The sequence below is a fragment of the Enhydra lutris genome, unplaced genomic scaffold, assembly GCF_002288905.1.
Source record: "Enhydra lutris kenyoni isolate GAN:26980312 unplaced genomic scaffold, ASM228890v2 scaffoldscaffold2, whole genome shotgun sequence".
Lineage (NCBI taxonomy): Eukaryota > Metazoa > Chordata > Mammalia > Carnivora > Mustelidae > Enhydra > Enhydra lutris.
In genome coordinates, this window is record NW_019154086.1 from 45,693,614 (window position 1) to 45,716,191 (window position 22,578).

At 36.3% G+C, this 22,578-nt stretch overlaps 1 protein-coding gene across 2 annotated transcripts in view; it reads left to right on the forward strand.

The window, feature by feature from the left end:
- LOC111147364 (ATR serine/threonine kinase) overlaps nt 1–22,578 on the forward strand; it is a 96,446-nt gene that overhangs the window by 55,354 nt on the left and 18,514 nt on the right. For both annotated transcript variants that reach the window (XM_022503368.1, XM_022503376.1), the window contains 11 exons: nt 1,245–1,455; nt 4,310–4,488; nt 7,411–7,575; nt 8,625–8,716; nt 11,828–11,919; nt 12,335–12,512; nt 14,013–14,192; nt 14,632–14,791; nt 17,069–17,248; nt 20,957–21,099; nt 22,214–22,311. In XM_022503368.1, the coding sequence (XP_022359076.1) occupies nt 1,245–1,455; nt 4,310–4,488; nt 7,411–7,575; nt 8,625–8,716; nt 11,828–11,919; nt 12,335–12,512; nt 14,013–14,192; nt 14,632–14,791; nt 17,069–17,248; nt 20,957–21,099; nt 22,214–22,311 (1,678 nt within the window). The remainder of the gene's footprint in view (nt 1–1,244; nt 1,456–4,309; nt 4,489–7,410; nt 7,576–8,624; nt 8,717–11,827; nt 11,920–12,334; nt 12,513–14,012; nt 14,193–14,631; nt 14,792–17,068; nt 17,249–20,956; nt 21,100–22,213; nt 22,312–22,578) is intronic.

Sequence of the window (22,578 nt, forward strand, 5' to 3'; positions counted from 1 at the left end):
TTGAGGGGGAGAGAGAAAATAGGATTAGGGGGAAGGGCAGGGGGAAGGGTACCCAACACAGGGCTGAGTGCAGAGCCCAATGCAGGGCTCGATCCCATGACCCTCAGATTATGACCTGTGCCAAAAGGATCAAGAGTTGGATGCTTAACCAATGGAGCCACCCACGTGCCCCCCAAAATGATTATTTTTAATAGCATAAGTAGCATATTACTATGTTCTTAATGTAAATATTTGAATTATACAAATGAAAGTGTACCCTTTGACTACCATTCCTGATCTCATATCTCCAGAGATCATCATTGATACTAATTCGAAATGTATATTTTCAGGGGCGCTTGGGTGGCTCAGTTGGTTAAGCATCTGCCTTCAGCTCAGATCACAATCCCAGGATCCTGGGATGGCACCCTGCCCACATCAGGCTCCCTGCTTGGCAGGGAGCCTGCTTCTCCCTCTCCTGCTGATCCCCCTGCTTCTACACTCTCTCTGTGTCAAATAAATAAATACGATCTTAAAAAAAATTTTTTTTGGATGTGTAGATATTTTCTTTTTTTTTCTTTTCAAATTAATGTGGTTTGTTTGTTTGTTTTTAAGATTTATTTATTTATCAGAGAGAGAGCGCAAGCGCACACACGCAGGCAGAGTGGCAGGCAGAGGCAGAGAGAGAAACAGGCTCCCGCTGAGCAGGGAGCCCAATGCTGGACTCGATCCCAGTACCCTGGGATCATGACCCGAGCCGAAGGCAACAGTTTAACCCACTGAGCCAACCAGGCATCCCATTGTATAGATATTTTCAAACCTTTTTATTTTTTAATGCAGTTCGTTCTGTTTAAGTTTTTTGATGATATCATTGTAGGTATTTTGCAACTTGCCATTTTTTAAATATATATTTATTGAGCCAACTTTTTTTTATTAATGCTGTATAATATAATCCTTCCATTTTGTAGTTGTACTGTAGTTTAACTATTGCCATAATAATAATTATTTCCAATGTTTTTGTCCTTACAATGCCATTGTATGCATTATGGTGATTCTTACTTGTGAAAGCATTTGTGTGTGTGTGTTTAAGATGTATTTCAAAAAAGAGAACTGTTGGTTTATATGGTATTGTACATTTAAAATTTTATTAGAGACTAAATTCATCTCTTCTGCTTATAGTTGCCTTAGAATGCTTGGTCTCACATGTAAGATAATAGCAAAATGATACTAGATGATACATTATTAACCATAAAATGAGTTCTTCTTAGGTTTATGCAGAAATTATGGCAGTTCTAAAGCATGATGATCAACATACCATAAGTACCCAAGACAGTGCATCTGATCTGTGTCAGCTCAGTACACAAACTGTGTTCTCCATGCTTGACCATCTCACACAGTGGGCAAGGCACAAATTTCAGGCACTGAAGGCAGAGAAATTTCCTCAAAGCAAATCCAACAGAGATAAATTAGACTCAGTAGGTGAGTCATAACTTGTGTTTATTTTCTTCTCTTAATTATTAACCAGTTAGCTACTTCCTGTATCAGTTCTGTAATTTAAGCATTAGCTTTTTAAAAGACCTATGTTTGTTTTCCTGCATATTTCCCCCTACCCCGTGAGGTAGCCCTTTCACCAAGAAAAAAACAGAATTTATAGTCAGAAAACTTCTCTTTAAATTCTACTCTCACTACCTTAGGCAAGACAGATGCCTAATTTTTCTTTGTATAACACAGGATTACTATTATTTCCCTTAGAGGACTGAGGATTAAATGAGATGGTGAATATATAAATTGTAAAATGTGAAATAAATGACATGTTAATATTGTTAATAACTGACCCCTCACTGCTAAACTGTTTACTCCATGTCTCCTTGGTGTACTGTGTGTATTTACTGTGTTCCCTCAGTTTACTGTGTATACACATATCTAAACACTCACGCGTATACATACATATATATGTAGTAAAGTATTCTTTATCCTTTTTCACTTATGAGATATTCTGTGATTTTTTTCATAGGTGAGTTTTAAATTTCAGAAGAGCTGTTAATTTCATTTCATGGCCTATTCTTTTCTTCTACTTTCTATTCATTTCATTTTTTTGTTTTTCCTGTCTCTGGTAGTGTTTGATATCCAGAGGTCTCTCCAAATATGCTTAATACACGTTACAGCATTACACCCTGCTATACCAAATATATGCAGTTTTTTTCCTGTGACATTACAATTCCCACTAAGGTGACTAAAAGTGGAATCTTATTAGAGTTAAAAATGCCCCCAGGATAGAAGCATTTAATGAGCAGAATCATTATCATTCTGCTTCTGTATATCTCAGCTATTTGAAAGGAAATCACATGTTTTGCCACCTAGACTTTGAGAGTAATTGAAAAATTGACTGTTTAACAATCCTTAAAGAGACCTTCACTTATGGAGTTCTCAGTTTGTGTCTCCCTCTTGTCCATATATGTGAGGAAAACACATACAGTCCTATTGTTAAGCACAATCGCTTATTTTTGTAAGTTTTTGGACTTGCAAACAAATATCTGGGGGATTATTTTCCTGAGGACTGTGGCTAATTATTAATATGTTTTCCATTGATTTAACAATTTGATGTTTATTCCTATTTCTGCGTGTGTAAATGGTTCTATAAAACCAAATACAGGGGCGCCTGGGTGGCTCAGTGGGTTAAGCCACTGCCTTCAGCTCAGGTCATGATCTCAGCATCCTGGGATCGAGCCCCGCATCAGGCTCTCTGCTCAGCGGGGATCCTGCTTCCTCCTCTCCATCTGCCTGCCTCTCTGCCTACTTACAATCTCTCTCTCTATGTCAAATAAATAAATACAAATATTTTTAAAATAAATAAATAAAACCAAATACAACCTCTGTTGCTACTAACATTAACATTACAAGGGAAATACACTAGCTTTTAAGAATAACATTTGTAATGGTTCAAAAATAAAATATTTTTAACATTTCTCATAATTTGATCTATAAATTTTGATTGAATCAAGGACTTATTTTAAATATAATCGCTTTTAAATTTACCATCTTGATTATTTAAAATTTGAAGAAACTTATTTCTGTTTCCTGTTCTCTACATACTGTTATGAATTGCTACTAAAATTTCTAAGTTTTAAATAAGAATTCATAAATTGGACTGTCCTCATTTTGAAGATTCCAATTTAAGTCTTTTCTTAGATTCTTGAAAATAAAGTACCCTAAGGTATTCATGATTTTACTTCAGTGGCACTTCTACTTTGAATTTTCATTAAAACAGTTGTATTGTTTATGTGGCAACAGAGGAAAAAAGTAGATTGTTAACAATTCTAAACTTTAAAAAGAAGCTCTTCTGTAATTCTGCTTTTTCTCTACTGTTATACTCTATCAGTGTTTTTACAATTATCATTAATAAATCATCTTTGTATCTGTTATGTCATCTTTGAAATTTTTTTCAACATTTAATACAGATTTACTCTTTTTTTTAGTTTTTTTTTTAATTTTACTTAAATTTCAGTTACTTAACACACAGTGTAATATTAGTTTCAGGTGTACAATATAGTGATTCAGCACTTCCATATATCACCCAGTACTCATCACAAGTGCACTCCTTAGCTCCCATCATCTATTTCACCCATCCCTCAAGCCACATCTCCTCTGGTAACCATCAGTTTGTGCTCTAAAGAGTCTGTTTCTTGGGGCACCTGGGTGGCTCAGCAGGTAAAATCCTCTGCCTTCAGCTCGGGTCATGATCCCAGGGTCCTGGGATCGAGCCCCACATCGGGCTCTCTGCTCAGCAGGGAGCCTGCTTCCCTCCTCTCTCTCTGCCTGCCTCTCTGTCTACTTGTCATCTCTCTCTCTCTGTCAAATAAATAAATTAAAAAAAAAAAAAAGAGAGAGTGTTTCTTGGTCTGCTTCTCTTTTTCCCCTTTTGTTCATTCATTTCTTAAATTCCACATATGAGTGAAATGATATGGTATAATACAGATTTACTTTAATCCTTACAACAACATTGTAAGGAAGGCAGGACAATATTCATATTTCCCTTTTATATATGAGGAAACAAGCTCAAGTAAGTTAAATATCTCCAAATAAGGTGAGTGATAATGGTGGAGTTGGAGCAGGAATGATCTGAATAATCCTCTGGTAGTTACATTCTAAGTATGAAACTCTAATATATTTAGATGAATTTATTTAGTGAACTAAATTGAATTTCAATAAATTAGAATTTAAATGTATTTAAGTAATTATTGTATTTACTGTATTTAAATGTATGTGTAAATTGACACTCTTAAAATTTCATTTTATAAGTGTTTAATCACTCAATTGTCTTTTTATAATCTAGTATCTACTGCGGATTATGAAGACTATCAGAGTGTAACTCGTTTTCTAGACCTCATACCTCAGGATACCCTGGCAGTAGCTTCCTTTCGCTCCAAAGCATATACACGAGCTGTAATGCACTTTGAATCATTTATTACAGAAAAGAAACAAAATATTCAAGAGCATCTTGGATTTTTACAGGTTTGAAATTAATACAGTAAATTTAATGATATTTAATATTTCCAGTCTTTATGTTGTTCATTTTATTGAGTGTTTTAGATGCTGTGCTAGCTACTAGATATTTGTGAGCACTTTAGAAGCTTACAGATTAGTGGCGAGAGATAAACATCAATTTGGTGTTGGGTGATATAGCTGTTGTCCTCAGGAAGGGCACTTAGGTTATCCTCTGTTGGGATAGGGTGGGAGATGGGACTGAGCAAGAGGTCAGTATGGGCTTCTTGGAGACAATGTCTAAGCTGGGTCTCAAAGAATGGATGGTAGATAGGTAAAAGAAGGAGGTAAGATATTTCAGAGGCATCTGTTTGGAGTTGGGAAAAAACGTGGTTTGGGCTAAAGAGTAAAGTGTCAGTTTGGTAATGGCAGAGGAAAGATACAACATAGAAGATTTTTTTTTTTTTTTTTTTTTAAAGATTTTATTTATTTATTTGTCAGAGAGAGAGAGCGAGCAAGCACAGGCAGACAGAATGGCAGGCAGAGGCAGAGGGAGAAGCAGGCTCCCCACAGAACAAGGAGCCCGATGTGGGACTCGATCCCAGGACGCTGGGATCATGACCTGAGCTGAAGGCAGCTGCTTAACCAACTGAGCCACCCAGGCATCCCCATAGAAGATTTTTAAATTGTCCAAAATTCTTAGAGGATTTTAACCAGGGAAGTGCTATGGTCAAAATGGTATTTTAGCTAAATGACTATGACCGTCATGGAGGGAAGGTTTGAAATAGCAATGATGCAAGGGAAGCAGGCCACTGTTATTCTTAGGAGATATGTGGCCCTGAATTTGGGGTGGGTGGGAAGGGGGATGTTCTGGTTGTAACAGGAATTGGGCATGACGGTGCTAGTGAAATAATGGTTTAGGTGATAATATTTTGATTGTGTAGGGAAGGAAAAAAAGGGGAAGGTGGGGCTAATACAGGGGATTAGATAAGAGGTCAAAATTGGTAGACTTTTTTTAAGTCAAAAACACAAAGTAGTGAGAAACCGAAAAATTAGTAGCTTATAGTCTTTTTTTTTAAGTTTTCATTATTCATTTAAGTAATCTCTACACCCAACGTGGGGCTTGAACTCATAATCCTGAGATCAAGAGTTTCATGCTCCTCCTACTGTGCCAGCCAAGCACCCCCATAGCTTGTAGTCTTGGGATGAATATTAGCCTTCTCCTGTCTTTAATTTTCTTCTTGCCTAGCTTTGAGCCTATTGTTCTTTATTAAAATCATTCCCTTACAAAGATGTTCACCCTTATCTTTCTTAATCTGTGTGATACTTACTTTGTAAAATACTGTCCTTGGATAAACTTACCCATCTGTCTTGCCAGTGTCTTGCATTTAAGCAGTTGAACATCACAGTGGATTTTTAACTGCTTTTACTTTAAGTTTGTAATCTGTGACCTCAGCGGGACTCTTTAATACTGCCTTCAGTCCATCTATGTTTCTCTAGTAAGCCTACCTTCCGGCTCTTCAGGATGACCATTTTTTCTCCTTTCTCAGCTTCTATCTACCTCACTCACTCTCAACTAGTAGTCTTGTTTTATCATCATTGAGAAAATGGAAGCTAGATGTCCACCAAATTTGAAAATACACTGACTTTTGCACCATATCCTTTTTTCTTTTCTTATGTTATTCCTAAGGAAGGATCCTTTCCTGTCAAAATTCAGTCTTTCTGTTTATGTTCTTGATTTCAGTCCTTCAATATTCCTGCTTCCTCTAGTATCAGTAATTTATCTTCCTCAACTGCAGTATATAGACATGCTCTTAATTTTAATAATTCCCTTGGTCATACATTCTCCTTCAGATACTGCCCATCTCTCTGTCTCCCTTTATAGCCAGTTTTAAAAGAACTGTTTCTGTTCTCTGTATTCACTTTACTTCCTATTCATTGACCATTTCAACAAGACTTTTTTTCTCCATTCCATTGATACTGCTCTTGCTAAGAAAATCGGTTGCCTCCATGTTACCAAATCCAGTAAATGTTTCCCATTTCTCATTTTCTTAATCTCACAGAATCATTTGACCATTCCTTTATCATTAAGGCATTTGTTTTTGGGGCGCCTGCATGGCTCAGTGGGTTAAAGCCTCTGCCTTAGGCTTGGGTCATGATCTCAGGGTCCTGGGATCGAGCCCCGCATCGGGCTTTCTGCTCAGCAGGGAGCCTGCTTCCCCCCTCTCTCTCTGCCTGCCTCTCTGCCTACTTGTGGTCTCTCTCTCTCTCTGTCAAATAAATAAACACAATATTTAAAAAAAAAAAAAAAGATGTTTGCTTTTATTTCATGGCTTCTGGGATATCACATTGTCCAGCTTCCTGTAAACTAGCCTGGTTTCTCTTCTCAGTTTCATTTGTTCGTTCTTCCTCTATGAATATGGAAGCACTCCAGTTTTCTTCCCTTCCCCTGTTTTCTCCTCCCTCACCCTGTTCATTCACTAAATCATGCCCTTTTCCGAGTCTTTAAAGAACATCTTTGTACTAATTGCTGCGAAATTTTTATCTTGAACCTGAATATCTCTGTCAAACTCAGATTTGAGGCATCTCTATATCAATATATTAAAATACTTACTTAAAAATTTTGTAACACTTACAAACTTTATTCAACAGAATTTATCATAAGTTGGATTAAAGAGAGTTCAGGACCTTGTTGTTCTTTATAACTCATCAGTAACAATTACTAATGTAGATTTGCATTTAAGTAGAACAAAGGTGTTAAAATAATAGGATGCCTGGAAATAGGTTTTTTGTAAGTTTATCGTGAAGTCTGCCTTGAAACAAATACTTACTGTTGTTTTGAGAAAAATTCTCATATGCTCTTTTCTCATAAACTGGTCATCTTAATAGTTTTATTTCTAGTTGTGTTTTTTTCTTCCTCTTATTTAATTGTTTTGTTATGGTTGAACAAAGAAATTGTACGCTGCTATGCATGAACCAGATGGAGTAGCTGGAGTAAGCGCAATTCGAAAGGCAGAACCATCTCTGAAAGAACAGATCCTTGAACATGAAAGCATTGGCTTACTGAGGGATGCTACTGCTTGTTATGATAGGGCTATTCAGCTAGAACCAGACCAGGTAAGATAATAAACGAAAGGCAACATAATGAAAAGGCCCTGAACTAGGAACTCTGGAAATCTTTGTTTCAGTACTGTCTCTGTTAGTGTCACAGTGTGTCTAGAAAATAGTTAATCATCTCTGAGCTTGAGTTTCCTGATTCATAAAATCAGAGATGTGAGATGATCTCAGTAATCCCTTCAATGCCAAGTTTCTGTGACCTTAGAAAATCCCCCAAATGAATGAGGTTTGTTGAGGATTATATTTGTATTAAGCTGTGTGTCCAGTTACTCAAATGTATACAATTTTAGCATGCAATAAAAAGTATAACACGTATGTCAATTTTTTTAATAATAATTGTGATTCTCTACAGCCTAGGAAGCATTTTCACATTTCATATGCCCCCTACTATCATCTGTGAATTTCTGAAATGATCCCTTAGAATCAATAAGCTATAATTATAATGGGGGCATGTTAATATATCTCATGTTTACGAGGATGGGAGGGGAGTTTAAAATTATTGATTTATAATCTTGGCTTAGATTCTCTGTAATCGTGGAATATTGCTTTTTGTTGTATTTGACATGTTCATTTTCTCAGAAGCTCAATGTACAAGGTCTTTATTTGTCACAATCTTGTTTTCAGTTTTAAAGAATACTGCGTAGTCCTATGTAATTTTTAGTTACTAATGCCCTAAATCTATATTAATGTTATTGTGAACTTGGAGTTTCAATTTTTGTGTGAGAAATAGTATTGCCTATAATCTTTAAATAAAATATTAAAGAGTACTTCTTACTTTTATATTTGATTTGAACCAAAAATTAGACCAAATCTGGAAAAAAATAATTCAGTCTGATAATTTTTTAGGTTGTGTATGTATTTTTTTAATATTCACATGTGTTAGGTTATTGTTGGGCACTTTGCCATTAGGCCAAGCAAGTCAGTGGCTGAACTAAAGATAGGCTCATCAGGCAAATAATACATTTTAACGAATATCAGTTAAACTGTCCTTGTTTCCCAAGGTGTGTTTGAAATGATCATTGCTATTTTAAATATTTTTAAATTTCTAGATCATTCATTATCATGGGGTAGTGAAGTCCATGTTAGGTCTTGGTCAGCTGTCTACTGTAATCACTCAGGTGAATGGAGTACATGCTAACAGGTAAAATTTTTTAAAGAATGATTTTCTTCTGTTATTATATCTGAATGGGAAAATTTTAATTAGTGAATTGGGTTGATATAATTATTGAAGAAATGAAATCTTTTTTATGTTTTCATGGTGTTGGAGATAAAAAAAAAAATATTTTTTTCTACTTTGCCATAAGTTGATTTAGCACTTAACAGCTCATCTTCTGTCCCAAGAGTCAACCTTGAATTATATTTGCTTTAAGATTGAAACCTTCCAAAGCTCACCTGGTGTTGGTGAGGCTCATAAGAATGTATCCAAAAAGTATCTAAGCTCTGTCTACATTATCAACACCAGTTATTTTCTGTGTTGGGGAGGGGAAAACCTTGTTACTGATTTGTAGAACATCACTCTAGATTGTGTGGGTTGATTTTTCCCTAAAGGATTGATAAAAATGAAAGCTGCCTTCCTTTGCTAAAGAAAATGGGTTTGTTACAGCAAACTAAATGATGCAAAAACGTAGTATGTATGTGTAATAAAGATTAAGGCTACACAGGTCTTTTGGTCTGAGGAGTAACTGTGGAGGTTGATTCTGCTCTTGAAGCTGCCTTGCTTTGAGAGCTAAAAGACTTATTTCTTGTTAAATTTACCAGATGCCGACTGACTATTATGGGCAGTGAGATCTGTGAGATCAGTGAGATCTGATCAAAAGGATGGTAACTTGGTTAACAAAAGAGCACACTGGCCACCATTTTTAGTTAGGACTCTCATAACAGTTCTTCTGAGTATAGTTTTTTGTTTTTGTTTTTTAGAGATTTTTATTTATTTGTCAGAGAGAAAGAGAGAAAGTGCACAAGTAAGGGGAGCGGTAGGCAGAGGGAGAACCAGGCTCCCCGCCGAGCAAGGAGCCAGATGTGGGACTTGATCGCAGGACCTTGGGATCATGACCTGAGCCAAAGGCAGCTGCTTAATCAACTGAGCCACCCAGGTGTCCCCTAAGTATAGTTTCTGTAATTCCATACTGTTTGTAAAAACCACAATTCTATAATGTTTGAGAGCAGAGCAGCTCAGTGTTAATCAGATGGTTTCACAGTAATGGAATTTATGAAATGAGGGAATAAGCTTTGCAGAGGCAGAGAAAGAGTGATTATATGTTTTAGATGTTTCTCTAGGTTAGTTGAGAGACCTTATAATTACTTTGGGAAGATTTGTTTGTCATGGCTCAAGCCTAGGTGTCAGGTTTCCTAATAATGCATGCTGGACAGTTAGACTCCTCTTGTCTTCTTTTTGGAGCCTCTTGATCTTTGAGCTGTGAAAAGTCAAGTGTCAATTTTCGGTTGAGATTTCTTTGTCCTCTTGGATCAAATGGTCATTGAGGGCATGTGTTTTCTTTGGGGAGAATATTTGCATTTAAGCAAATATTTCTCCAAAATTATTAACTGTATTACTATTTTTTTAAAGCTTTATTTATTTGACAGACAGAGATCACAAGTAGGCAGAGAGGCAGGCAGAGAGGGGGGCGGGCAGCAGGCTCCCCGCTGAGCAGGGAGCCCAATGTGGGTCTCGATCCTAGGACTCGGAGATCATGACCTGAGCCCAAGGCAGAGGCGTAACCCACTGAGCCACCCAGGCGCCCCGACTGTATTACTGTTTTTAATTTATGTATTCTTGTGGATAAATTCTCACAGCCTGATCTTCACTGCCTTTTAGTACTTCTTGGTATAATGCTTCCTATGGCACATCCCCTCTAGATAGCAAATCCTGCTAATTCTACTCAGATTTTTTTCTTAAAATTTTGATATTTTGGCACCTGATGATGAGTTTATAAAGTTATTCACAACTGAACTTTCAAAAACTACATTTCTAGTATATTCTATCCTTGTTATACTGTTAGTATGAGAATATGTGTGTCTTTCAGTGTTATTAAGTAATTAAATGGAAAAATGTGCTTAGCCCGATGTGTAGCATATAGCAGATACTCAAATGGTGTAATTAATAACAAGAAAATATGGGGAAAGTCTACCTTCTTCTATGTAGTCATGATATAAAATATCACTACCCCATCTTAATGTCACATAAGTAGAATGCTTAGAAAAAATAATTACCAATATTACACCGGTTTTACCAACCCAAGTTTTAAAGTCACTAAAAATAGTTTAATAATACATATTTTAGGTAGCAAAATTTTATATCCTTTGTTATGCCATTGACACATCATTTGTAGATTTTTTTTTTAAAGATTTTACTTATTTATTTTAGAGAGAGAGCACGCACAGGGAGGAATGGGAGGGGAGCAAGCAGACTCCTCATTGAGCAGGTAGCCTATTAAGCCCTTGGCTCAATCACGGGACCCCAAGATTACAATATGAGCTGAAACCAAGTTGGATGCCCAACCAACTGAGCCACCCAGGTGCCCGCATTTGTAATTTTCTTAAGCCTTATTACTGAGTGTCCTAGGTACTCCCAGTTGTCCCTGACCTACCCATGGGCTCCTGTATTTTTGCCTTAAATTTAATTCAGAAGTCCCAAGTTCTGAGAGTTCCTTACCTCTGAATGTGTATATATGCAGTTGGCTCTTTTTCCTTCCTGCCCTTTGTAATTATAAATTGTAAACTACACTTTGTAATTATCCAGGCATCAATTTCTCTTCTAATATAGCACAATTTATTTTTTATAAAGATTTTTTTCTAAGATTTTATTTATTTATTTGACAGAGAGAGACAGAGCAAGAAAGGAAACACAAGCAGGGGGAGGATGAGAGGGAGAAGCAGGCTTCCCGCTGAGCAGGAGCCCAGTGTGGGTCTTAATTCCAGGACCCTGGGATCACAACCTGAGCCAGAGGCAGACACTTAATACCTGAGCCACCGAGGTGCTCCTATATGGCACAATTTAATTTGTTAAGGAATGGCATATTTAAATGGCCCTTTTAGAAGTAATTATTGAAGAAAATGTCTTGGGGGAATGGAAAGATTAAAAATTGGGGGTTATTTTGGATAGAGATAATTATTTTGTATCTAAGTACAAAATACAATATAATACAATAAATAGAGCAATAAATAAATACAATAAATAGAGTTCTAAAATAATGAAAAAATCTCTAAATGCCACTTTAAATAAAGTTTATTTGATACTGGCTTCTCTTAATAGGTCTGAATGGACAGATGAATTAAACACATACAGAGTGGAAGCAGCTTGGAAATTGTCACAGTGGGATTTGGTGGAAAACTATTTGGCAGCAGGTAAAATTACTTCTTATAATATAAGCAGTTTTGAAGATTTTATTTATTTATTTGACAGACAGAGATGACAAGTAGGCAGAGAGGCAGGCAGAGAGAGAGGAAGGAAAGCAGGCTTCCCACTGAGCAGAGAGACTGATGCGGGGCTCAATCCCAGTACCCTGGGATCACGACCTGAGCCGAAGGCAGAGGCTTTAACCCACTGAGCCACGAAGGCACCCAAGAGAAACAATTTTAATATCCTAAAGTATTCAGACTTAAGTAGCTAAGTGACATCTATAATTAATCTTTCAGCTTGTCTTATAATTGCCTTGTTCAGTTTTTCAAAGTAGAATGAAACCATCTGTTTCAGTATTTCTGCTGACCATTTTACCAAATGAAATAAAGCTTGTTTTGGGGCTCTACATTTATTTTTCAGATGCGAAATCTACAACATGGAGTGTCAGACTGGGACAGCTATTATTATCAGCCAAAAAAAGAGATATCACAGCTTTTTATGACACACTGAAACTAGTGAGAGCAGAACAAATTGTACCTCTTTCAGCTGCAAGCTTTGAAAGAGGCTCTTACCAACGAGGATATGAATATATTGTGAGGTATATGGGGGGTTTCCATCTTTATATTCCTGGTGTATAACTTGTCTTCTGACACAGACTTGGAACATTTTGGTTAGTAAATAAGTGATGGTATATTTGGTATCCTGTGTATCTACACACAATGGCTCTTTTATTCCTTTATCTCAAATCACCTTATATTTGTTTTGTTTTGTTTAGTTTTTAAGTAATCTCTATGCCCACCATGGGACTCGAACTCACAACCTTGAGATGAAGAGTCACATGTTGTACCAACTGAGCCACCCAGGTGCCCCTCACCCTTTAGTTTTTAAAAAATGTTCTAATACATAATTCCTTTCATTGGAAAGGCAATTATGAGAGACTTCTAAAAAATAAGAAAAATATCTTATATTCATCCTTTTGTAATGTCATATTATACTTGCTCTGTATCTAACCTAAGCAGTGTAGACATTCATGCCCTGGCACTTTGGTGCTCAGTACTTGTTAGTTTCCTCTCCTTTTTATTTAGAAATGCATTTGACATTTTCCTCCCCCAAAATGTGGGCATTATCTAGTAGAAAGGAAAATTAACTTCTAGAGGTAAGGAAGAAAATGAAAAACATTTCAGGACTGTTAGTTCACCTGAGGAAAATAATAGATGTTATAATTTAAAAAATACTTCAGAACATTTTTTTTTTTAATTTAGAAGAATTTACTGTAGTTTGTATTGGCCCCTTTGGTAGTAGTTTAATGAAACTGTAGATTGGACCACTGAGATTCTTTTCTGTAGCTGCTCAACTGTGTCCTTGAACACTGAGTCATAGACACTGAGTATTATAAATGGAAAAAATGTAGTGTGACTGTGTCATGAGTGTTTCCATCATTCTTAGAAAAACTGAAATTGCATCATTTCACATTTTTTTGCCAGCATCTACTATGCCTGGCCCTCTTATAGAAGCACCAGCAGTATATGCACATATTTCTTTTGATTATAATGGACCTATATATTTTTTTATTGTTATATAGGTAATAAAATTTGATTTTCATACACTTGAATTTAGTTTTATATACCCTTCTCCAATTTAATTAATAGGGATTTGGGGACCATAGAAAACCACTAAACATTTGAATCAACATAAGTTGTGTTTTATATCCAATTTAAAAAGATAAAAATGTTACTGTTTATATACCGAGAGTATATAATGGCTAAAGTTCTTCCAAAGAAAACCTCACATTTCAGAATTTCAGATTCCTTTTTTTTTTTTTAAGATTTTATTTATTTATTTGACGGATAGAGATCACAAGGCAGGCAGAGAGAGACGGGGGAAAGGAGGCTCCATGTTGAGCAGAGAGCCTGATGCGGGGCTCAATCCCAGGACCCTGGGATCATGACCTGAGCCGAAGGCAGAGACTTAACCCACTGAGCCACCCAGACGCCCCCACATTTCAGATTCTTCATGGCTAATTTGAGTATGTACTTTGTATATGAGATTAATAGGCTGAATATAATAACATTTTAACATGGGCTCTATCTGTCTTCAGGTTGCACATGTTGTGTGAGTTGGAGCATAGCATCAAACCACTTTTTCACCAGTTGCCAGGTGACAGTTCTCAAGAAGATTCTCTAAACTGGGTAGCTCGACTAGAAATGACCCAGAATTCCTACAGAGCCAAAGAGCCCATCCTGGCTCTTCGGAGAGCTTTATTAAGTCTCAACAAAAGGTTTTTCATATTTCTTTTTTTTTTTTTTTGCATGTCAGTAATCATGAATTTCTATTATATTTGCATATTACTTGGGAGTATTTATCTTTTTTAATTTTCTCTCCAATATATATTTTTTTATTATCATTTATCAAAGCAATACTGTGTAAGTTGAAATGAACCTAGAGCTTGAAAATTACTTTCATATGCAGTGTATCATTTTTATTGTTAAAATATCTGGGAGAGATATAGATACAGGTCAGTATTAGAGTTTTCCTAGACTTATAACTGAAAAAATTGAACATGCTAAGAAAATTAAAATCAGTTTTTTAACAAATTAATCTTCTTTGATTTCTTTGAAATAGTAATTGAGAAGGTTCCATGTTAGGAAGAGATACTTTTAGTTAAATTGTTGAAATACTTAATGCTCTTTCCCCCTGTTTTTGTCACATTCGTATAGACCAGATTACAATGAAATGGTTGGAGAATGCTGGCTACAGAGTGCCAGAGTAGCTAGAAAAGCCGGTCACCACCAGACAGCCTACAATGCTCTCCTTAATGCTGGAGAATCACGACTTGCCGAACTGTATGTGGAAAGGGCAAAGTGGCTATGGTCCAAGGTAATGGCCAAGAGAACATCATCATGTATATGTATTCTGTTGTAGATTATCCCTAATCCACATTCAGAGTCATTTTCTGTCGTCTTTATCATTCTACCATAATTCTACCATAAGAAGAAACTGTTCCTTCTTTCCTGAAGTCCCTAAATGTCTTTCCATTTCAAGTTGAAAGTGCAGTTCTTTCAGTTTTCATCTGTTTTCCTTTTTTTTTTTTCCTTGAGGGAAGCAGCCAATTTTTACTTTGCTTTTACCTCCCATATATGTACGTGGAGCACATAGTAGGCACTCAAAAAATATTTCTTAAAAGAAAATAACATTGTTCACTACTTACATCCTTGGTAGATAATTAGTCCAGTTTTATTGTCAAGATTAATTTCTGATCTAGCCTATCAGAAAAGACTTAGTGTAAGAACAAAAGTTCCCAGCCATCCCTAGATTGAAGCAACAGTAATGAAAAAGAGGCTTTTTGAGTATGTGAACTACTTGCAAAGATTATGCACCACATTTAAATGGTTATTACTTACATATCTCCTTATGCTTGCCACCAGTCTAGAATTAGTCGTAAGCATTGCATGTTCTGGAGTTGACACTTAGCATCTACAGCTGGTTCCATCTGTGATTGTGGAGGCAAAAGTAATGATTCAGCCTATACTTGTCAGAAGCTGGTCGTTTTCTGAGCTAGTGCTAGTCTGTGTATTGTAATACCTTAAATTCAATACGTTCAAAATGCAGTTGATGATTTACCATTCAATAACTGCTTCTCCTATATTCTTTGTTTTTCTAAATAGGACTCTATTGTATCCTCTCATCTAAGACACAAATCTAGGCATCATTTTGAACTTCTTCCTCTCCCTCATTTCCACCTGCAGGTGGAGACTAAATTTTCCTTAGAAATATCTTTTGATTTTTTTTCTTTAAGTAAACTCTACCTCCAACCTGAATCTCAAACTCACAACCCTGAGATCAAGAGTTGCAGGCTTAGGGTGCCTGGGTGGCTCAGCTGGTTAATCTTCTGACTCTTGATTTTAGCTCAGATCATGATCTCATGATCTCAGGGTTGTGAGATAGAGCCTCACACACACTCTCTTTAAAGAAAAAAAAAGAGTTCCATGCCCTACCAACTGAGCCACCTAGGCAATCCATCTTTTGATATTTTGATACAAACTTCAAGTTATAAAATAAATAAGTCATAGTATAGTGTACAGCATGGTAATTGTAGTTAATAATAACTTATTGCATATTTGAAAGTTAAAAAGAAAACATCTTTTGAGTCTTCTCTCTTACTTATCTTTGCTTTCATTCATGCTCTTAGCATTTATAGCCTCTAATAATATTAATAGCTTTTTTATTTGAGTCTTCCTATTTCTCTGTGCTCATGACTCTAGTTTGTGATCTTTTTAAAATGCACATTGAATCATGTAGCTCCTCTTATTAAAATCTTTTGAAGTATTCTTCATGCCTTTATGATGAAGTCTGAACTCTAGAAAGTATACAAGGCTTTTTCTGATTGAGTTCCAGTCCACCTCTTCAACTTCATTTATCACTCACTATCTCAAATCCTTTAGGCTTTAGCTAAAACCAAACTATTCACCTTTTCCAAGTAGACTTATTATTCCTTTTTTTTTTCCTCAACCCTGAGATCAAGACCTGAGCTAAGATTGAGAGTCAGATGCTTAACGGACTGAGCTACCCAGGTGCCCCAAATTATTACTTCTTTTACCAAGAATGTCCTTCCCTGAATTCACTCACTTCCAGGAAGATTGCTACTCATTCTTTAAAACCTAATTCAAATTTTTCTCATTTGGTAACTTTTCCTGAATGCTGTTCTCCTTCATTTTTCTTTATCTTCACGTAGATTTAGGGGATTCCCTTCTCTGTCCTTAGTAATACCTATATATTTTCCTCTGTTAATAGTTTTTAACATTGTATTGCTGTTTTACATAATCTGTTTCCTCACTTGATTATGAACTTTATTAAGCCAGAAATTCTGATTTATTCATGTTTGTTTATCCCCAGTCTTCTATATATATCTTCAGTTCCTTGTACTTCGATTGACCATAAAAATGAGTGAATAGGTGAATGAATATGAGTTCTGTATGAAATGAAGCAATGCTTCCTTTTTAGGATTTTACTTTCATAGGAGGGAAATGAGAGATGAACATGAAATTATAAAGATTTATACATAAAACATACTTAATGAACTTCAAGCACTAATAACTTTGTTTTTCAGAAAACAGAAATATCTTAAAAGGCTTGTTGTTGCCATTTTCCTTTTAGGGTGATGTTCATCAGGCACTAATTGTTCTTCAGAAGGGTGTTGAATTGTGTTTTCCTGAAAATAAAACACCAACTGAGAGTAAGAACATGTTAATCCATGGCCGAGCTATGCTACTAGTGGGCCGATTTATGGAAGAAACAGCTAACTTTGAAAGCAATGCAGTTATGAAAAAATATAAGGCAAGTATATGTATAATGCAGTTTCATTAAGAACTGAATCTTTTTTTTAATTTTGAAAATGTATAAAATGATTTTATTTTATTTATTTTTAAAGATTTTATTTCTTTATTTGACAGAGAGAGAGAGCACACAAGCAGGGGGAGCAGCAGGCAACGGGAGAGGGAGAAGCAGCAGGCTCTTGGCCGAGCAGAGAGCCCTATGTGGGGCTCGATCCCAGGAACCTGGGATCATGACCTGAACCAAAGGCAGACGCTTATCCAACTGAGCCACCCAGGTGCCTCAGAAAAATGTATAAAATGATTTTAAAGTCCATATGGAAGAACACATGTATAAAAATAGCCAGGAAACTTTTACTTTTTAGTGTGTGGAGAACATAATAAGAATTAACACAAAGGAAATACACTCAAGAAACCACCACCCAGGTCAAGAAGTAGAACATTATTAACACTCTAGGATCCACCCTTTCACCCTCCTCAAAGTTAACCACACTGTATCCTGAAATTTTTTTAAAGAAACACGATGCATACCTTCCTTACTAAGTATTAAACTTTACATGAATGGTGTTATAAGGGAGATACTTCCTAATAACCCATGAGTCAAAGAAGAAATTGCAGTGGAAATTGAGAAGTTATCTGTAATGCTAAAATAATTATAATAAACTGAATGATAATAAAATCTGACATAACAAAACCTGTAGGATGAGGGGGCGCATCTGACTGGCTCAGTTGGAAGAGCATGTGATTCTTGATATTGGGATTATGAGTTCAAGCCCCACATTGGGTGTAGAGATTTCTAAAAACAATTAAAACTTAAAAAAAAAACCTGTAGAATTTGGGTAAAGCCATTCTTAAAAAGAATATAAAATTTTTATTTGTGTATGTTAGAAGAAAATAAAGCCCCAAAATTAATGAGCTAAGTATTCACCTCAAGGAGTTAGGAAAGGAACTGAAAAAGAGCAAAAGTGAAAACAAAGAATGTAGAAGATGGGAAATAAAGTAAGAGCAGATGACTTTTAGAATTTGTGAGGCAAAGTGAGAAAAAGGAGTTCAACAGAGACAGTTCCAGATCTGTGCAGGAATCCCCCTGCATCTTTGGCCTAATTCTGAGCTACGCAGGCAGAACTCAACTCTCCGTGAGGCCTGGCTGGAAACAATTATCAGGGAAAGAACAATGACCTGAGGTTGGGAATCGGGAGTGCTATAAAAAGAACAATTTCCAGGGTGTCTGGGTGGCTCAGTCATTAAGCGTTGCTTTCAGCTCAGGTCATGATCCCAGAGTCCTGACATCGAGCCCTGTATCAGGCTCCCTCCTCAGTGGGGAGCCTGCTTCTCCCACTCTCCCTTCTTGTGTTCCCTCTCTGACTGTCTCTCTCTGTCAAATAAATAGATAAAGTCTTTAAAAAGAAGAAGAAGAAGAACAACAACAACAATTTCCAGAGCTTACATAGGATTGAGAGTCATTCAGCATTCTATCAGCTAGGCAAGAGGCATCATTGCATACATGATATATAGAAACTCTCAAAGGGCGACACCTTAGAAGTGGGTTTAATTAGCTCTAGACTAAAGGCTTCTCTACCTCCATCCTAAAAAAGCATCAGTAACATTAAAAGGATTAAGCTCATTTGCAAATAACATTACTGCCTACCCAAATCAAAGTCTACCACTCTTTAAAGGAAAATAACAAAATCTAAAACTCAGCAACATAAAATGACCTATGTCTGGCATCCAGTAAAAAAATCACTCGATATGTGAAAGAGAGAATTTATGAGCCATACACGAAGAAACGTCAGTCAATAGCAATAGGCCCAGATATGTTAGAGATGATGAAATGGGCAGAAAATGACTTTAAAACACCTATCATAAATATGTTTTAGATAAGGACTTTAAAATTACTACCATAGGGGTGCCTGGGTGGCTCATTTGATTAAGCATTTGCCTTCAGCTCAGGTCATGATCCCAGGGTCCTGGGATCAACCCTGCATCTGGCTCCTGCTCACCAGGGATCCTGCTTCTCCCTCTCCCTCTGTCTCTCCATTAAATAAGTAATTGTGCTTATACTCTCTCCCTCTCCCTCTCCATTAAATAAGTAAATAAAATCTTTTTATAAATAAATAAAATCACTACCATAAATTTGCTTAAGCCTAGAGGAAAACATGACAGCGATGAGAGAAATGGAAGATATCCAGACAAACAAAAGATCTGGATGTGATAATTGATCAAACTATATATATAAGATTTGTGTATTTTTCTGTATGTAAATTTTATTTTCGAAAATAAATATTAAAGACTTAAACCAGAAAAGAAGGAAGGAGGAGACAGGTAAGAGGAAAGGAGGGTAAAATGCTGGTAAACCAGCCTGAGAAATAACTTTTTAAAAGAAATTTTAATATGTTCCCTTATTCCCTTTGCTTCTATGACTAGATGGGGGAGGGATGCTGGCAGCCTTGTACCTGTGGCTGGTTGGGCACATGAATTCAGCATCTGTTCCATATATCTAGTCATGTCATTCTCTTGTCCCTCCGCAGACAGGGTGCTGTCTGTATATTTGCAGGATTAGGTTCAGGGAAAACTCAAGATCTCATTTATGTTCCTAGTTCAAACTATGTTCTCATACTTGCTTGAATTAAGAGTGGAACTTCATTTTTTTAAAAAAATTTTTTTAAAGATTTTATTTGTTTGACAGAGAGACACAGCAAGAAAGGGTAACACAAGCAGGGGGAGTGGGAGAAGGAGAAACAGTGTTTCCGCCAAGCAGGGAGCCCGATGCGGGGCTCCATCCCAGGACCCTGGGATCATGACCTGAGCGGAAGGCAGATGTTTAATGACTGAGCCACCCAGGCACCCCTCAAAAAATTTTTTGATAGTCTGCCATTCTGTATGTTTTGTTCCCATCACATTTCAAATAGTATTGTTTTAAAATAAATACACAAATACTTAAAAGGCAGGGAAAGGAAATGAACAGCGGACAGAGTTAGAAATGGCCAGAAAGGTAGGAGAAAACTTGGAAGATTGTGGCCTCACTAAAGCCAAGAGAAGAAAGTATTTCAAAGAGTAAGTGGTGTGGACAGCAGAAACAGATGCTGAAGAGAGTTCAGATGAGATCAGAACTGGGAAGGATCTTTTAGATGTAAGGTGTTGCTTTTGGAGAATGCCAAAGACTGAAACCATGAAATAGTTTGAGTGAATGAGAGATGAATTCTTAGAAACCTGATTTTAAAAGAGTTGGGAGGAAGGGCAATAACCCATGAAAGATCTTGGAAAAAAATAAGGTGTAATTTTTTTAACCATATTTTTATGCTCCTAAAGCCCTATCCTCAGAGCTTTGATATTTTCCTTTCACTGAGATCTTTTTGATAATAACATACATATAAACACTTTCATAGAATACTTTAGTCGATCTGGAAATTATTTTGATGACATATAATGTAGCAATGTAAATGGAGTTTTCTTTCCTTAAATAGCTAATTATCCCAACACTGTTTCATGTTGGCCAGTGGACAACTCACCAGCCATCCTGAACCAACCAGCCATCCTGAGAAAACCTTTCTAAGATAGTTCTTTATCCAAATGAAAGAATCACTCTGCCTTTGACTTTGCTCTGCTTACATGTGGCTCTTAAACTTTTTGATCCCTATTCATCTATTCATACTTTATTTCCCAGCATAGTATGGGGTTTTCTTAGGTGAGTATCTGGTGTTGTCTTTTATAGGATGTGACCTTGTTTCTGCCAGAGTGGGAGGATGGGCATTTTTACCTTGCCAAGTACTATGACAAATTGATGCCCATGGTCACAGACAACAAAATGGAAAAGCAGGGTGATCTCATTCGGTATATAGTTCTTCATTTTGGCAGGTAAGTGTGAGAACTGATATGTGCTGATGAAATATGTCAAATAGACTCTTGATCCTTTTTTTTTTTTTTTAAGATTTTATTTATTTATTTGACAGAGGGAGAGAGAGATCACAAGCAGGCAGAGAGGCAGGCAGAGAGAGAGGAGGAAGCAGGCTCCCTGCCGAGCAGAGAACCCGACGCGGGGCTCGATCCCAGGACCCTGGGATCATGACCTGAGCCGAAGGCAGAGGCTTAACCCACTGAGCCACCCAGGCGCCCCTAGACTCTTGATCTTGAAGTGTTTTCACAGATTTTAGCATATTCAGGATGTTTTCTGCGTTACCGCTGATTCAGTCTTTAACCTTAGATGAGATATTAAGTTTTTCTTTATATCATTCTTTATTCCTTTCAAAAAATAACTTATTAATGGAAAAAGTAAGGTGCATTTATATTTTTTAAATTCAGTAGTACCAATATTATACAATGAAAATTAATTGTCCTTCCCATTCTAGACCCTCATCTCCTGAGTCCCACTCTATAAAATTCCAGAAGACCCTAGATATAATATATTTATTGGTTATAATTACCAGTGGAATGTCTCCTTCCTGCCCATTCTGCTAAGAAATACTATATATGAAAATGCTTTTGACATTAGACTTATAGAAAGAGCTTATCTCTTAGACTAGGTAACAGGTAAAATATAACTTGATTTTATATATTAGTGTATTATAATTACATAGCATATTGTCTCATGCCTGTTTATATTTTCACATATTATTTCCTAAGAAGTAATAATGACATTCCATTCATTCTTTTTAAGATTTTATTTATTTATTTGAGAGAGCAAGTGAGCATATGAGTACGGGAGGGAGGGGCAGGAGGAGAAGCAAGCTGAGCAAGGAGTCTAAGGTGGGCCAATCCCAGGACCCCGAGATCATGACCTGAGCCAAAGGCAGACATTTAATCAACTGAGCCACCCAGGTGCCCCATGTCAAGGATACTTTTGGTTAATTATTTGATCCTGCAAACATTTTCTGTTTATATCTGTCAAGTGATAGTTTAAGTCTTTACATTTTAATTCATATAATGCAAAAAAGAGCACTATGTTAATAGCATCTTTTCTATATAATTGCAGATCTCTCCAATATGGAAACCAATTCATATATCAGTCAATGCCACGAATGTTATCACTATGGCTTGATTTTGGTGCTAAAGCATATGAATGGGAAAAAGGTACAATTTTTTTATGTTAAAGTTTTAAGGGATAAGAAAAATTTTAACTTTGGTATAAAGTCACATTTGTCTTGACAGTCTAACTTAAAAAAGCTAGGAATGAGTTTGATAATTTAAATTGAGTATAAATGTGAACAAGAATATTAACAACGAGGAGAAACACTGAACACATAGACATAAGTTATTGCAGTTCGAGGCTGCAAATGAGAATCTACTCATTCCTTCCTGAACCTAATACATATTGAGAGATACTAGTTTAAGCCAAAT